Here is a 13,062-nt window from a genome sequence, read left to right on the forward strand (position 1 = left end):
CCGCCTCCGTTCGCCTCGGCCCGCCCCGGCCCGCCCTTTCTCCTTCACCGCGGCCCCTCCGCGCGTGACCGACCGCGGCCGAGGCGGAGGCGGCGCCGGGGCGGGCGGGTCCCCTGCTCTCGGCCAGGGGAGCCTCTCTGAGCGGCCCCCAGCAAGGAGACCCCGGAAGAAGGTCAAGAAATTGCCCTGGGAGGAAAGCGAAGCACTCTCCGCAACCCGCCCCTCCCTCGTCACGTGGTCACGCTGGGCGGAAAGAGGCAATCCAAGGCCAGGAGGACCAGAAAGGTTCGCGAGTGGTTGGGAAGGGGCGGGACAACGAGGCTGAGGAGGACTGCGCCTGCGTCTCGGGACGCGGCCGCCCCGCCGCTTCCGGGTCCGCGCGCTAAGGCATCCGCGGGAATGAGAGGTGGGAGGAGACTCAAGGCTTGGGGCGGGAAACTCACGTGCTTTTCGGAGTTGCTGGGGAGGTCGTAGGGATTCCCAAAACCTTCCAAGATTGGAGAAAAAAAGGACGGGAACAAGGGTCGCACCGGGGAGAGGCTCCAACCATCGTTTGTTAAGATAACGGCATCTTTGCTGCCAGGGGCGTGGGCCGCGGGGAGCTGAGTGTGGAATTGGGGGCGCCCCCCCCGTTTATGGGGTGAGTGAGACGGAACTGGCAGTGTGCTTAGAGGTCTTGGAAAGGAGACTTTTTTGTTTTCACAATTATCGTCATCAAAGTAGTAAAAGCACACGTTGAAAAAAACTAGTATAAGAGGATTTGTAATGAAAAGCGGAAGTTCCCCATCCTCAGAGGCAGCCACTTTAACCATAATAAATTGTGTTTCTAGTTTTGTTTCCTAAAGAACATCGAAGTAAAATACTTCCAAGCTATTTCTTGATTTGCTGAGCCCACATGCCACAACTACTGAAGCCCACGCGCCTGGAGTCCGTGCTCCACAACAAGAGAAGCCACCGCAATGAGAAGCCCACGCACCGCAACGAAGAGTAGCCCCCGCCCGCCGCAACGTCCGTGCTCCACAACAAGAGAAGCCACCGCAATGAGAAGCCCACGCACCGCAACGAAGAGGAGCCCCCGCCCGCCGCAACTAGAGAAAGTCCGCGTGCAGCAACGAAAACCCAACGCAGCCAAAAATAAATAAATAAATAAATAAATAAACCTACTAATCTTGATTAGTTTTTTGGTACTCCCTTTACTGTGTCTGAGGGGAATGCCTCACTCACCTTACCCTATTCTCAGTACTGTTATTAAAAATTGATGCGTCAGTTTTACAAACAAGTTTTTTAAAAACTATTAACACTATTAAAAGTGTATAGTTTTTAAAAACGGGATTAGTATGTTGTTTAAAGTTACAAAGGTAAATGAGAGATAAAGGAGACGGGTAGCATGCCACACCTTCGTTACCATGGCATGAGGTCAAAAGGTAACTAAAATGAGCAAATCAAGAAATAGCTTGGAAGTATTTTACTTCGATGTTCTTTAGGAAACAAAACTAGAAACAATTTATTATGGTTAAAGTGGCTGCCTCTGAGGATGGGGAACTTCCGCTTTTCATTACAAATCCTCTTATACTAGCTTTTTTCAACGTGTGCTTTTACAACTATTCTCTGTACCATCTTTACAGGTTTTTTTAAAAAATGAATGAAAACCATTCTAAAATAAAAAGTTTATTTAAAAAATGTGAAGACTCCCTTTATATACAACTATGAAAATGTCAAAATATATTAAGTGAAAAAAATCAAGAACAGTATGTATACTATAGTATAGAAGAGAAATAAATATATACTCATATTTGTCCTTATTTGCATAATGAAAAGATAAATAAAAATTTATGGAAATGGTCCCCTCAGGGCAGGGGTTGGCAAACATCAGCATAGGCCAAGACAACTCATGACATGTTTTTGTAAATAAAGTTTGAAGGAAATAAGGTACACTCATTCGTTATTTATTGTCTTTGAGAGTTTTCATACTGTAATGGCAGAGTTTGGTAGTTGTGACAGAGGTCATATATTACTATCTGCCTTTTTACCGATCCCAGGTTTAGGGGCTTGGGGAGGGAATGGGCTGCATGGGAATTAGAGTGGGAATAATACACTTTCCACATAGATCTTTTGTATATATTTTTTAAAAAAAATACGTGAATGCATAAACCTATCAAAAAATCTTTTTAAATTTTAAAACACCACCCCCCGGAACTACCTTTTCAGTTGTTGCTGGTCTCGTGTCTGTTAATCTCCATCTTGTGGTTGGCTTGGTTTGTCAGGAATCTTCAAAAATCCATCTCAACTATTTGGTTACAGGAGCAATGATGCTGCCCAAACCTGGGATCTATTACTTCCCCTGGGAGGTCAGTGCCGGCCAAGTTCCTGATGGGGACACACTGAGAACGTTCGGCAGGTGAGAATGGTTTTTTCACATGGTGGGGGGATGTTTAAAAAAAATTAAAATAGTCTTTTAAAAAAATTATAATATTTTAAAAATTATTTTTAAAGTATATATATATTTTATAAATTTATTTATTTATTTTTGGCTGCGTTGGGTCCTCACCGCTGCACGTGGGCTCCCCCCAGCCGCATCGAGCCAGGGCCACTCCTTGCTACGGTGCGCTGGCCCCTCACTGCGGCGGCCTCTCCTGTTCGGAGCACGGGCTCCAGGCACGCGGGCCCCAGCAGCTGTGGCAAGTAGGCTCAGCAGCTGTGGCCCATGGGCGCCCAGGATCAGCAACCGTGGCGCACGGGCCCAGCCACTCTGCAGCATGTGGGATCCTCCCGGACCAGGGCTGGAACCCGTGTCCCCTGCACCGGCAGGCAGACTCCCAACCATTGCACCACCAGGGAAGTCCCCTAAAGTACGTATTTTTAATTACTAAAAAATCACTTTTTTTTACATTTTAAGTTATTTATTAACTATCATATATTTTCAAAATTATTTTAAAGATTAAAATAGTCATAATTTTATCTAATTATTATTTTTTTAAATTTTATTTTATTTATTTTTATTTTTATTTTTGCGGTACACGGGCCTCTCACCGTTGTGGCCTCTCCCGTTGCGGAGCGCAGGCTCCGGACGCGCAGGCGCAGCGGCCATGGCTCACGGGCCCAGCCGCTCCGCGGCACGTGGGATCCTCCCGGACCGGGGCTCGAACCCGTGTCCCCTGCATCGGCAGGCAGACTCTCAACCACTGCGCCACCAGGGAAGCCCTATTTTTGTTTTTTTAAAATAAATTTATTTATTTATTTTTATTTATTTATTGCGTCTTCGTTGCTGCGTGTGGGCTTTCTCTAGTTGCGGCGGGCGGGGGCTACTCTTCGTTGCAGTGTGCGGGCTTCTCATTGCGGTGGCTTCTCTTGTTGCGGAGCACGGGCTCTAGGCGCGCGGGCTTCAGTAGTTGTGGCTCGCGGGCTCTAGAGTACAGGCTCAGTAGTTGTGGTGCAGGGGCTTAGTTGCTCCGCGGCATGTGGGATCTTCCTGGACCGGGGATCGAACCCCGGTGTCCCTTGCATTGGCAGGCGGATTCTTAACATTGCACCACCAGAGAAGTCCCTAATAATTTTTAAATGCTAAAAAATTAATGCATATTCATTGTAAAAAATGTAGACAATCCGTAAGGGTGTAAAGAAAGCAAGTAAAAATCACCTGTAATTCCACTGTCTGGACAACCACCCACCGCTAACCTTTTGGTGATTACGTGCTTTTTCATGTGTGTTTGTGTGTATATGTGGATGGGTGTGTATATACACAATATGCGTACATACATATATACTGTGTTAGTCACATATTGCTGTGTAACAAATCACCCCAAAATTAAGTGGCTTAAAATAACAATAAATGCTTATTTTTTCATACTTACTGAGTGTCAGGAATGTGGGAGTGGCTTAGCTGGGTGGTTCTGTCTCAGATTGACTTTGAAGATTGCAGTCGAGATGTTAGCCAGGGCTGCCAGCATCTGAAGGCTGGCGTGGACCTGGAGGATCTGATTCTACGATCACTCATTCACATGTTTGGCAATTTTGTGCTGCCTGTTGTCAAGAAGGCTCACTTCCTCAATATGGATTTTTCTATATGGCTCCTTGAGAGTCTTGATAACATGGCATCTGGCTTTCCCCAGGAGTGACTCAACAGAGAGGGCAAAGAGAAAGCTACAATGTCAATGACCTAACCTCAGAAATCACTCTAGGTCATCTCTGCAATGTTTTATTGGTTACACAGGTCAGTGCTAGTCAGGGTGGTAGGGACTACACAGGGATGTGGATGCCAGGAGATAAGAATCATTGGGGACCATCTTGGAGACATATATATACATACATGTATAAATATTTTAAGCTGGATGAGGTTCTATTATATTACTATATTTACCATACTTAACTGTGTATGGTAGACCTAGTTCCATGCCAAATATGTAAATCTATATCATCACTTTAAATAGATCCGTTTTATTTCATTGCATAGACATACCATAATTTATTTAACCACATCTATTTATTTAACCAAAAGCAATTGATTTTCAACAAAGACATCAATTTAATTGAGTGAGGAAAGTATAGTCATTTCAACAAATGGTGCTGGAACTACTGGATATTTTTATGGGGGTAAAAAAACACCTTGATCCCTACCCCACAGCATACCAAAAAAAAAAAAAATCATGCTAACTGGATCATAAATGAACAAGCTAAAACTATAAAATCTTTAGAAGAAAACAGGAGAAAACCTTCACATACACCTTGAGATAGGCAAAGATTTCTTAGACTCAGAGAACAAAAACCATAGGGACTTCCCTGGTGGTTCAGTGGGTAAGACTCTGAGCTCCCAATGCAGGGGACCCAGGTTCAACCCCTGGTCAGGGAACTAGATCCTGCAGGCTGCAGCTAAGACCCAGCGCAGCCAAATAAATAAATAAATAAATATTCAAAACAAAACAAAACAAAAACCATAAAAGAAAAATAATGAATAAATTGGACTTCAACAAAATTAAAAGCTTCTCATCAAAAGCTACCATTGGGCCCGTGAGCCATGGCCGCTGAGCCTGCGCGTCCGGAGCCTGTGCTCCGCAACGGGAGAGGCCACGACAGGGGGAGGCCCGCATACCACAAAAAAAAAAAAAAAAAAAGCTACCATTAAGAAGATTAAAAGGCAAGCCACGAACTGGTAGAAAATAAGTGAACATGTGTGTGTATCTTATCTATATTCAACAAATGATTTGTACCTAGAATAAACAAAGAACTCATATAACCCAATAAGAAGACAAAGAACTTAATTTTTAAATGGGTAAAAGATTTAAACAAGACACTGCCAAGGAAGCTATACAGAGGGCAGATAAACACATGAAAATTTGTTCAACATCGTGTCATTAGGGAAATGCAAATTAAAACCACAATGGTACGGTATTTTATGCCCACTAGAGTGGCTAAAATTAAAAAGACTGACCGTATACTGTGCTGACAAGGATTTGGAATGACTAGAACCCTCATATGTTGCTGGGGGGAAAGTAAAGTGGCACAACCACTTTGGAAAACAATTTGGCAGTTTCCTTTAAACAGACAGATTGACCATATGACCCAGAAATCCCACTTGGGTATTTCCCCACGAGAGATGAAAACATATGTCAGCACAAGTCCATAAGCAAACCAAATCAGCTGGTGAGGATAATAATAATTTATTGATTCATTCAACTGAGTGCTACCAAGCAATAAAAAGGAACAAACTACTGATTTACCTAACAGCATAAATGGGTCTCCAAACCATTATGCTGAGTGAAAGAGGCTAGACACAGAAGAATTCATGCTGTTAGGATTCCATTTACATGAGGTGCTTGAGTAGGAAAACTCATCTGTGGAGACCAAGAGCAGATCAGTGGTTGCCTGGGGTGGGAGTTGGGGAGACTGAGCTCAGAGGGGCACAAGGGGACTTTTGGGGGTGATGGAAATGTACCAAAGCTTGATTGGGGTGCTCGTTACACGGTGTATACTTTTGTCAACAGTCAATGAACAGGTCCCTTTAATGCATGTAATTTATACCTCAGTTATGTAGACCTAATTAACCTTTTCTGTTGCTGCCACTTTAATTTCTCTGATCTGAGTGAGGCTGAACATTTTCCCATGGATGTACTGGCCTCCCAGAACCTTTTGAACTTTGGGTTGATTCTGTCTATGGATGGAAATGATCACACTTACCTGACCTCCAGGTTGTACAGCTACGACATGACGAAGTCCCGAGTGACCCTGATGGCTCAGCACAGATCTGACCAGCACCCGGTCCTTGTCTGTACCAAGTTGGTGGAACCGTTCCAAGCCCAGGTGGGCTCCCTCTACATGGTCCTTGGGGAGCTGGAGCACCAGAAGGGTAAGCCTTGGCTTCACACACCCTTTTTCACTCTGGGTCCTGAGTAGGGCAGTCTTTTGGGTGCCTGGGCTTGGCTTCTGACCCAGCAGGGGTCCCTCATTGGGGTTAACATTCCTTCCAAATCAGCCCACGAGTTATAGGGACTCATAGGAAAGAGACGTGATTGGGCTTGAGGTGGACCTGCCGTAGGGAGCGAGAAAGAGGGGAGAGAAATCATTAATTTCTGAAGGCCTACAACATGCCAGGCCTGGTACTAGGAGGTTTGCTTAAATCTTTTTGAATCTGCTCACCAGCCCTTAATGAGTCATCTTATGGCTATTGCATAGATGAGAAAACTAAGGCTCAGAGAGGATAGGGCTGGAGTAACAGGCCAGGAAGTCAGGGTAAGAGAAATAAAACGCAAGGGAAGGAACAGAAGCAACCTGGGAGAATCTCTATGGCATCAAGGGTTGAAGCTTGCCCTTTAAAACCTAGGTACTTGTATTCTTTGCCTTCCTCTCTGGCTGTCCCTGTGCCATTTTCCTTCACATGCTTTATGTAACTAAAACATGTTGTATCTGGTTATTTTAATTTAACATTATATCATAAGCATTCCCCCATGTCTTGAAAATTTTTTCTAGATATAGTATTTAATGGCTATATAATATTTTCTAGATTAGAGGTGTACACTAATTCACACAAGCAATACAAAAACATTTGTATTGTTTCCATTTTTTGCTAAGTATACTGTACATTAATTGGTTAAAGAAACTATGAGATATTCGGCCAGAAGAATACAGCCATCAAAAATGGTGTTGTAAATTTATATCAGTTGACATGAAAAGATGTTCGTAGTATTTTACTAAGAAAAAGCAGTTTACAAAACAGTATGTATCATATGATCTCATTTTTGTTAAATAGACATTTTTTATACACATAAAAGTTTGAAATATTATTTACCAAAACGTTAACAGAAATTATTTCTGGGTGGTGGGGCTGTGGGATTCCTTATACTTTTATTAGCATTTGACAATGAAAATGTATTGCTTTATAGCCAGAGGGAAAAAACAGTTTAAACAATCTATCTAGATATATATTAAAAATGCTGTAGTTAATAGCCTTTAACTATTATCAGTCTTTGTCCAAGATCAGAGTACCAGTCTTTGTCCATTTTCTGATTATTTCTTTAGGGTAGTTTCCTAAACGTGGAATTGCTACATTAAAGGATATGAACATTTATGTTTCTTGATTTACACTCCCAACTTACTTTCTAAAAGTTGCAGTGGTTTTTAACTCTGGATGAAATGCACTAGAAAAAAAGTAAGTGGGGCTTACTTTAATTACGTTTGATTTAACAAAAGTTAATCTTTATTCAGGCTTAAGCCTTTGAGCTCAGAGTCCCTGGCTTCATAATTGATTTGAGAGAAGTATCAGGAGGAGGGGTGGAAATGGGTACAAAGGGCCTTGAATAAATCATTTCCACTTTGACTGCAGCCCACATCACCTGAGACTCCCCCCCACACTCCTGGCCCCTACAGGGAGTCCTGGGAGCTCTCAGGAGCCAACTGCCCAGTATCTGTAACTCAAAGGTCTGATTGCAGATACAGAGAGGGGTTGATACTAAGGTGGGACATCAGGCCAGGACCAGGGCAGGACCTGGAGAAGACATTTAGAATTATTTGTGGCAAGAAAAATGGAAAAATCTTTAAAGTACAAATTCAACCCATATAACTTCTTAAATTTAATGTTTTCAAATCAAACAAGCACAAAAGTAGAATAAGCCTCCATGTACCCGTCACCCAGATTCAGCAGTGATCCACATTCCACTGTTGTGTCATCATCGCCCACATTTACTTACTTATTTATTTATTATTATTTTTTTTGCGGTACACGGGCCTCTCACTGGTGTGGCCTCTCCCATCGCGGAGCACAGGCTCCGGACGCACAGGCTCAGCGGCCATGGCTCACGGGCCTAGCCGCCCCACGGCATGTGGGATCCTCCCGGACCGGGGCACGAACCCTCGTCCCCTGCATCGGCAGGCGGACTCTCAACCACTGCGCCACCAGGGAAGCCCTACTTACTTATTTTGCTGGTGTATTTTAGAGCAAATCTGACATCACTTCATTTACCCATAAATACCTCAATGTCTATCTCTAACATCACGATCACGCCCAACAAAATGAATAGCTGTCCCTTAATATATTCTAGTACATACCTTGTCTGTGTTCATTCCCCTCCTCGGCCCCAAAATGGCTTTTTACAGAAAGTTAGTTTAAAAGCAGGAGGCAAACAAAGTCCATGCATTGCCTTTGGGTTACATATCCCAAGTCTCTATAACAGTTCTGTCTTCCTTTTTTCCTTTTTTTAATGCCATTTATTGGAAAACTTGGGTCTGGGATTAGCTAACTGCTTCCTCCTGGTTGCATTAAACCTGTTCTTCCTTCTCTTGAGTTTATCCTACCTTTTTCTGAACGGATTGTATTTCAGGGAAACCAAATGGTTGGAGGAGGGAACGTTCTTTAGAGAAGAATCACAGTGAATAAACGCAGAAGAAACAATTAAATTCTAATGTCACCATGTTAAAAGCCCCGAGGAAATAATAAATCCAGGCAACGATCATTACCACTGGCTGCTCAAATCATTAGGTGGAAGCTTGCCGGGAACACTGTAGCTCAGGTGATCAAACATTACAAAAATCGGACTGATCGATCGTGTGCCTCTGGTGTGATGCACCAGGAGAGCACAGACAGTACTGCTCTGATGTGTTCTTGCCAAAAAACAAAAAAAATGGAACCTCAACAGTCAAGCCTCAGACCCAGCAGGATTCTTTCTAGGCTCTGGCCAGTTTACCACTTATCATTATTTTCATCACAATGTGTAGGGGTTTTTTTTTTTCTTAAACAAAAATTTTCCCCTCAGTTTCTAATTTCTGAGAATACATGCTCGTCATTCGAGACTGACACAAGGAAAGAAAGACGGTGAGGAGGGAAGGCAGGGTGTGGGCTGAGCTTGGCAGTGGTCGCTGACCTCCAACCTGCGGTAGCCTGTCTGGCCCCGGGCCAGGTCTGAAGTCCTGTGGGGACACAAAGGTCAACCACACACGGATCCTGTCCCGTGGCAAGGTTGGCAGTTCTGAGGATGGATAGAGGCCCCCCCCCCCCCCCCCCGGCACCTTTCTGAAATGTTTGCACACGAAAGAGAAGAAATGCCAGCCATGTGCCAACACCAGCTGGCTGGGACACCCCGCAGGGCCGAGGGCTTCCAGCCCAGGGATTAAGGTGTGAGGACACAGCCTCGGCCCTGCTCTGCTCCAGAGGCCCACGTGGAACACCAGGAGGATGGATACAGGCCCCCCCCCCCCCCCCCCGCCAAGGCACCTTTCTGAAATATTTGCACACGAAAGAGAAGAAATGCCAGCCATGTGCCAACACCAGCTGGCTGGGACACCCCGCAGGGCCGAGGGCTTCCAGCCCAGGGATTAAGGTGTGAGGACACAGCCTCGGCCCTGCTCTGCTCCAGAGGCCCACGTGGAACACCAGGCTGCAGGTTACTCGCCTGTAGCAAGAAGCCGCCCCAGAGCTCTCGCCATAAATCCTACCTGTTCTGGTTTCCATTAACCTGACGCTTCCTGCCCTCACAGGCCTTCCTTGTGTCCTCTCGAACCTTCAAGCCCCCTTCTCTGGCACTTGCCTGAAACCTGGCTTTTCCCCCCAGGCAGCAGTTGCCCTCCCGCCCTCCCACGTGGAGCCTCCCAGGCCCCATCACAGAACCCAGAGGTGGGGCGGAAATTCTACCAGCTCCTCCTTTGTAGCACCAGTTCTGCCACCTCCGCCCCACTGCTGCCTGACTTACCTGGACCCGCCCGCCTCTGCCGCCTGAAACTAGGTTCCACCCTCAGTATCTTTCTGCCTCGTCCATCACCCATCGGGACCACCTTCTCTCCTCTCCAGCTTGACCTCGCTATCATTTCAACCACTTTCCTGGCAGAAGTTCCAACCCCTCGTCTTCCATCATTCCTCCCTGATTAAACCCCAATCCCCACCCAACTGTTGATGGAGAAAGTTCACAAAGCTCCAGGGATTCCTAGCACAAGGTCTCTTATCTCTTCCGGGCCCTTCCCGCTGCCTAGAATTCCTTCCACATGTCCTGGCTGGTCCCCCCTCCCCCTGACCCGCAACAGCTATTTCAGGCATTCACGCAGGACCCCCTTCGTCATCACCTCCCCGTCCCTTCCCGCAAATTACCTCACCTCCTACATCCCAGGTAAAATTGAGGCCACAGCTGCAGCCTCTCCTAAAATTATATGCATCCACACCCATCAGTAGCTCCTTTCCTCCAGTCTGGGAGAGAGGAGGGTCCCTCCTGCCTATGGTGCAGCCCCTGTGCTGTGATGCATGCCTGCCTTCCTGCAGGGGCTTTGCTTTCTCAGCTGAATCCTTAACCTGTTACCACTGGTTCTTCCCTCCCAGCATATAAAGCGCTCAAGCCTCTTCTGTATTAAAATAATAGCAACAATAATGTCAAGTTCAGCTCTATCCCTACTTAGCTGTGACCCTCCTCCCTCCACAGTCAAACTTCCTAAAAGATCTGTCCTCCATATCACCCCTCATCTCAGACTCACACCTCGAACCACTGCATTCTGGACTGAACCCGCACCCCCGGCAGTGAAAGCGCAGAGTCCTAACCACTGGGCCGCCAGGGAACTCCCTCAGCCCTCCTGCTTTGCCGCAGGTTCTTTTTCTTTGCAAGAAGAGATTCCCCTAAATTACTATTTCTCTGGCTTCATAAACTCCTTTCTCCTCCCCTGCAGCACTCTTCAAATGCTGTTCTTTTATTCCATTTACACAGACCTTTTGCAGGTGGACTAACAGAATTGCCAGATTTGTCCCTGTGATAATCATACTTCTAAAGTTCACTTCCATTTTTAATAACTTTTCTTCATTCACGGGAAGAAACATGTTCCACTATCTGTATCTCGAAGAGAAGGTTTCCCCAGGCTGAGGGGAGGAAAGAGCTGACAGGCATTATTATTGTAAGGAAAGTTCTGTGAAATTAAGTCCAATACTAAGAAAGTCTTCATGCAGGAAGTTTGGAAACATTTGACCTATGCTTCTATTTTGAGATTTTTAACTGTGAATTAGAGCACTCTGATTTTGTCCTTGCTCTTCCTGTGTCATCCTGAACACATGCAGCTGCTCTGTGACAACTATTTAGGGCCACATGTGTCACAAGAAAAGGTCTAGGCCTTTCAGTGCCAAATGAAGTTTAGGCAAATATCCTGTTTGATTGATCAGTATAGATGAGCCAGCTATCCCTGAAGAGGCCTGAGTGATAAGAATCAACAGTCTACACCCATGCACAGATCCACATACTGTCCCATGCCCCCCCCACCCCACTCTAGGCCATGCAGCCCCTGCAGTCCAGCGCTGGGGCCAACAGAAGCTGACGACACACAGGCCACCTCATGTTTCACATGAGTTCCTCTTCCTGCGTTGAAGCCTGGAATTGACACAGTCCAACTCTCTGAATTCTGCCCCCGGGCTCTGTTAAATCAATAAAGTGGCCTAGACTAGAGGAAAAGTTAGGCATAGACTTTAACCAGAGAGAGCCTCTATCTCAAAACGGCATCAAAAGAGGATGGCATAATGTTCTGGAACATTGAATGTATTCATTGACGTGCCCAGAGAGCAGAGAGAACATAGTGCAAAAAAAAAAAAACAACAACCAAAAACAACCTATTAGGGCAAACCCCAGATGTCCTTCCTATTTGGTGTCACCTGAACATTGACAAACCTCTCCATCAGCTCACCACAGCATCTGCTAGAAGCGCCCCCAGCCCCTTGTCCAGGGTGGGATGACTTGCCCCTTTAAGGCCAGACTCTCCCCTTGGATTGATTAAATATGGGGTTCTCTTTGCCCCAATTTCCAATGCCAGTGAGCCCTACGAAGCCAAGGGGCCCTTCCCTTGGTACAAATGGAGAACTAGGGTGCTGATTGAGACCCCCCCCTCAACTCTGGGCACTTGGGAGCTACAGAGAAGCTGGTAGGAGTTAAGATGACAAAAGAGGGAAGTAGAGGCTACATCTCTCTGGGCCGGAGTGGAATTTTCAGGCTACCCCCCGAGTTTCAGCCATGTGCCTGTAGTGCATGGCGGGCCCGCAGTTCTGAGGTCCAAGTAGACAAATGGTCAGCATCCTGTAAACCATCCTTCTCACCTGTGCCCTGTCAGACTCTTATGTCAAAACCCAGGACCGAGAACAAGTCGAGGGGAAACGGCTGGAATGCATCTGCAGGGTGTGTTGCTGACACTGCCTGTGCCTTGGTGTCTGTGTCTTTCAGATGGAGGCTGCGTGGTGAAGGCCCGGGTGCTGACTTGTGTGGAAGGAATGAATCTCCCCTTGTTAGAACAAGCCATCCGGGAGCAGAGGCTGTACCAGCGAGAGAGGGACAGCAGCCAGTAGAGAGCAAAGCGGCAGCTCCTGGCAAACCGCCCCCTCCCCACCCCACCCCCACTCCCCCCGCCCCCGCGCTGGAGCTGCTGCCGACAAGATGCAGGAGCTTCCTGGAGAGAAGAGGGGAGGGGTTGTTCATCGGGATTGCCCCAGAAATGGGAGCCTAGATATCAGAGGCCGGGCTCTGGGGCCCTGGGGGCTCGGTCCCGTGTCGGTCCTGGAGGGTTGCAGAAGGTCCTCGTGAATAAAGCCATGTGGTGTGACGGAGCAGTGCATGCACGTGGTGCAGC

The 13,062-nt window shown here is 46.3% G+C and overlaps 1 protein-coding gene across 2 annotated transcripts; it reads left to right on the forward strand.

Annotated features, from left to right (window-relative positions):
• The first annotated feature begins 192 nt into the window (after positions 1 to 192).
• On the forward strand, positions 193 to 13,052 carry TEN1 (TEN1 subunit of CST complex). Of its 2 annotated transcripts, none has more exons than XM_028500064.2 (4): positions 193 to 285; positions 2,302 to 2,398; positions 6,183 to 6,340; positions 12,660 to 13,051. In XM_028500064.2, the coding sequence occupies exons 2-4, from the start codon at positions 2,307 to 2,309 to the stop codon at positions 12,779 to 12,781; spliced, it is 372 nt and encodes a 123-aa protein (XP_028355865.1). In that variant the 5' UTR covers positions 193 to 285; positions 2,302 to 2,306; the 3' UTR covers positions 12,782 to 13,051. The 2 variants fall into 2 exon arrangements, with proteins under 2 accessions (XP_028355865.1, XP_054946855.1); XM_055090880.1 differs by lacking the exon at positions 193 to 285 and adding an exon at positions 413 to 640 and having other exon boundaries at positions 12,660 to 13,052.
• Positions 13,053 to 13,062: the final 10 nt, after the last annotated feature.

The sequence above is a fragment of the Physeter macrocephalus genome, chromosome 14 (assembly GCF_002837175.3).
Source record: "Physeter macrocephalus isolate SW-GA chromosome 14, ASM283717v5, whole genome shotgun sequence".
In the NCBI taxonomy this organism is placed as follows: Eukaryota; Metazoa; Chordata; class Mammalia; order Artiodactyla; family Physeteridae; genus Physeter; species Physeter macrocephalus.

Coding starts and splice junctions, on each gene's coding strand:
- TEN1 (XM_028500064.2), top strand. CDS start 2,307: ATGATGCTGCCCAAACCTGGGATCTATTACTTCCCCTGGGAGGTCAGT. Junction 2,399..6,182: donor ACACTGAGAACGTTCGGCAG/GTGAGAATGGTT, acceptor CCTGACCTCCAG/GTTGTACAGCTACGACATGA. Junction 6,341..12,659: donor GGAGCTGGAGCACCAGAAGG/GTAAGCCTTGGC, acceptor TGTGTCTTTCAG/ATGGAGGCTGCGTGGTGAAG.